Here is a 2,948-nt window from a genome sequence, read left to right as displayed (position 1 = left end):
ACAACATAAAATAAAAATGAAAACCCTAAATGAAAAAGAATTGAATGTTAAACACAAAAACAAAAGGGAAACACAAAATGAAACCGCTAAACCCTCCAAAAGTCCCCTCTTCTCAAAAAGAAACCCTAAACCCCAATGCTCGCCTTACTCCGGTTGGTGTTACCAACCGGGACTAAGGCCTAGTTCTTTTGCCAGAATCTGGAGATTCTTACTCCGGTTGGTGTTACCAACCGGGACTAAGGCTTAGTTCTTTTGCCAGAATCTGGAGATTCTCCCAGAATCTGACCCCTCCCCAACTTCTTCCAGAATCTTTGAGCCTCATTTGTTTTATAATCCCATCTAGTTAGGGTCTAATTAGCTAGGATTGTAAAACAAATGGGGATCAAAGATTTCAGAAGAAGCTGGGGAGGGGTTAGATTTTGAAAGAATCCTCAGATTCTGGCAAAAGAACTCAGGCTAAAGATCCTCCTGCCTGAGCGCTATGCAGCGGCCACATGGAGCCTCTTTAATCCCGGTCTGTAACACGTCCGGGACTAAAAGGAGGGCCTTTAGTCTAGATAGCTTTGTCCCGGTTGCACAACCGAGACTAAAGGTCCTTACGAATCGGGACTAAAACCCTGTTTTCTACTAGTGTTCGTATACTGCGAGCCTACTTGACGTGGAGATGGATTCTATACAACGAAAATTATTGGTTGCGTATATGTTATTCAAAAAACGTTCACTCAGGATACATGGAAAAACGGACGTTTTCGCGCCAATTTATGTGTTGGGAGCATGGTAATTATCCAAGCGAACACGACAATTTTCACAGTAAAATCCTAGGTTGCCATGTCTTTGTGAAGAAATTGCCACGTGCTTTCGAAGAATTTGCCACAGAAAACGTCCGCAATTGACACGTCCCACAGCGAACTTTCGCTGCCTATTGGGGTTCTATTTAATTAACTAGAAAAGGAATATAATAACCGAAATTTTACAAAAATGTTAGGATTAACAAAATGTTAAACCCCTCTCTCCCTCTACATCACTACATCAGATCAAGTACCTATATACTCCCCTGTTCCTAAATATTTGTTGTTAAAAAAAATTAAACTAGTTTTTTTTTCAACAACAAATATTATGGTATAAAAGGAGTACAACGCAACCTAAGTCCCCTGTAAAAGGGTACATAGTGGCGAGAGTAAACAAGAGCATGTACGTTTGCATATGCCTCATTATTTATCTTCGAACGAGGTACCATATCCTTGTACGTTTCCACGGAGGCTAGCTAAGCAGCTCAGTTCAGTTGCCCCCTCTGCGACGACAAGATGGCGTCCAGCGCCTCCTTCACCTGAGAGATCTCTGGCGCCGTTCCCCCTTGCGCCGGCCAGAACTCGTCCGTCGCGAGCACCTGCGATTCACGGGCATTGCTGTCAGAATTCTACATGCCCATGGATGGATAGCAACAGAATTCAGTCGGTATAGCCGATGCCATGTACGTTCAGACAAACACGCACCTTGACTTGCAGCTGCAGGAACTTGACGTAGCCGATGGCCTTCTCGAGCATGGTGACCATGTCGACCTTGGTGCCGTTGGGCACCAGCTCCTGCAGTGTCCGGAGCCGCTCGCTGATCTTCTCCCGCCGGTTCTGCAACACGGAACGGCACGTTCAGATCCTCGGAAATCCCCACGGAAACGCAATGAATTCGAGCAGTAGAAACAAGTGCAGTTTCGATCGGTACCGAATTTACCTTTGCGGTGAGGCTTTGCGGGTCGCCCTTGGGCGAGGTGGTGGTGGGCACCGCTGGCTTCGCCTTGCTCACCTTCCTGCTCGCACCGCACGGCCTCTTGGCGGCCCGCGGCTCCGCGTCCCGCACGCGCGCCGCGTACGATCGCTTCGAGGAACCGCGCGCCGGTGCCGCGTCATCGCGCGAGCCGTTGGACGTGCTCGGGAACAGGAGCCCGAACGGCCGCCGCGCGCCGCCGGAGCTCTGCGTCAGGCTGAAGCAACCCGTGGCCGGGTCGAACCCTATGGTCGACGCCGGCGTCGTGTGCTGATGACCCTGATCTACTTCCATGTCGTCAATCCACGCGTCGCAGTCGGGCTCCTCCTCCTCGACAGCGTGGCCCCGCGCGGCGCCGTCGAACGAGAGCACGGAAGTCCCCGCGCTCGCCCAGGTCGCGCCGTCCCGCACGTAGGCGCTTGCGGCGCCGGCTGGCTCTGGCTCGTCGTAGCCCCCGAAGAGCGCCGCCACGTCCAAGCCGCCGAGCAGCGCGTCGTGGCCTCCGTAGCCGAGCGCGTCGAACGCGGACGCCTCGGCGTCGAAGCCGCCGTCGTACATCATCGGCTCCCGCACTAACGCCATGATCACGAATTCACGATCACGTACGACTGGTTTCTATTAGCGGCAGCTGCCAAACCAAGCTGGTGTCTAGCTCTAGCTACGTGATGTAATCTAGTTGAGTGTTGCACTTGGATCGAGCTCTGTGGATGTATGCAACCGGCGGCGAGTTGTGTGCTGCCTTCGCGCCATGCGGCGGCTATATATACATGCGGCGGCGCGCAGGCCGGGCCACGGCGAGCACATGGGGGGCGGGCTTGACAAAACACTGGGCGTGGGGAGGATTATACATAGTACATCTGCATTAAATGCTCGAGTTGGTTATGCGATTGAGCTGCTGATCCTTGCCGTAGTTGTGTCCCTCTCCCCTGTTCCCGGAGCCTCAAGAACTCGCGCACTCCATCGCGGGTTCCGGGCAACCGGGTATGCTCGCTCGATGGAGCTCCGAGAAGGAAGGTGGTTTCAAGTGCACAGCGGGCGCCCGTTGCGGATCCAACTGCAAGGATAGCCCGTTTGGGTGACGGGGAGGCAGGGAGCAGAAGGTGCGGCGGAGGCGACGGGCTCTCCCACGCGCTGCAGATTCCCGACCCCTCTCTTCTCACGTGGCCATGCGATGCAGCGGCCGGTCA

The 2,948-nt window shown here is 53.6% G+C and overlaps 1 protein-coding gene across 1 annotated transcript; it reads right to left on the bottom strand.

Moving 5' to 3' along the window:
• Positions 1-968: 968 nt before the first annotated feature.
• LOC123403298 (putative transcription factor bHLH086) lies at positions 969-2,732 on the bottom strand. The gene is made up of 3 exons (XM_045097251.1): positions 1,729-2,732; positions 1,494-1,625; positions 969-1,387 (listed from the first exon to the last, which is right to left on the bottom strand). The coding sequence occupies exons 1-3, from the start codon at positions 2,341-2,343 to the stop codon at positions 1,274-1,276; spliced, it is 861 nt and encodes a 286-aa protein (XP_044953186.1). The 5' UTR covers positions 2,344-2,732; the 3' UTR covers positions 969-1,273.
• Positions 2,733-2,948: the final 216 nt, after the last annotated feature.

Source organism: Hordeum vulgare, chromosome 6H (genome assembly GCF_904849725.1).
Source record: "Hordeum vulgare subsp. vulgare chromosome 6H, MorexV3_pseudomolecules_assembly, whole genome shotgun sequence".
NCBI lineage: Eukaryota > Viridiplantae > Streptophyta > Magnoliopsida > Poales > Poaceae > Hordeum > Hordeum vulgare.
The sequence above is the reverse complement of the archived record's forward strand: the minus strand, read 5'-3'. Positions and strand labels throughout refer to the sequence as shown.

What these genes read in the sequence shown, in the direction of transcription:
- LOC123403298 (XM_045097251.1), bottom strand. Translation starts at nt 2,343, where the DNA reads ATGGCGTTAGTGCGGGAGCCGATGATGTACGACGGCGGCTTCGACGCC. An exon ending in CGCAAAGCCTCACCGCAAAG is followed by an intron (nt 1,626 to 1,728) that starts GTAAATTCGGTA and finishes TCCGTGTTGCAG; the next exon opens with AACCGGCGGGAGAAGATCAG. An exon ending in TCCTGCAGCTGCAAGTCAAG is followed by an intron (nt 1,388 to 1,493) that starts GTGCGTGTTTGT and finishes CGTGAATCGCAG; the next exon opens with GTGCTCGCGACGGACGAGTT.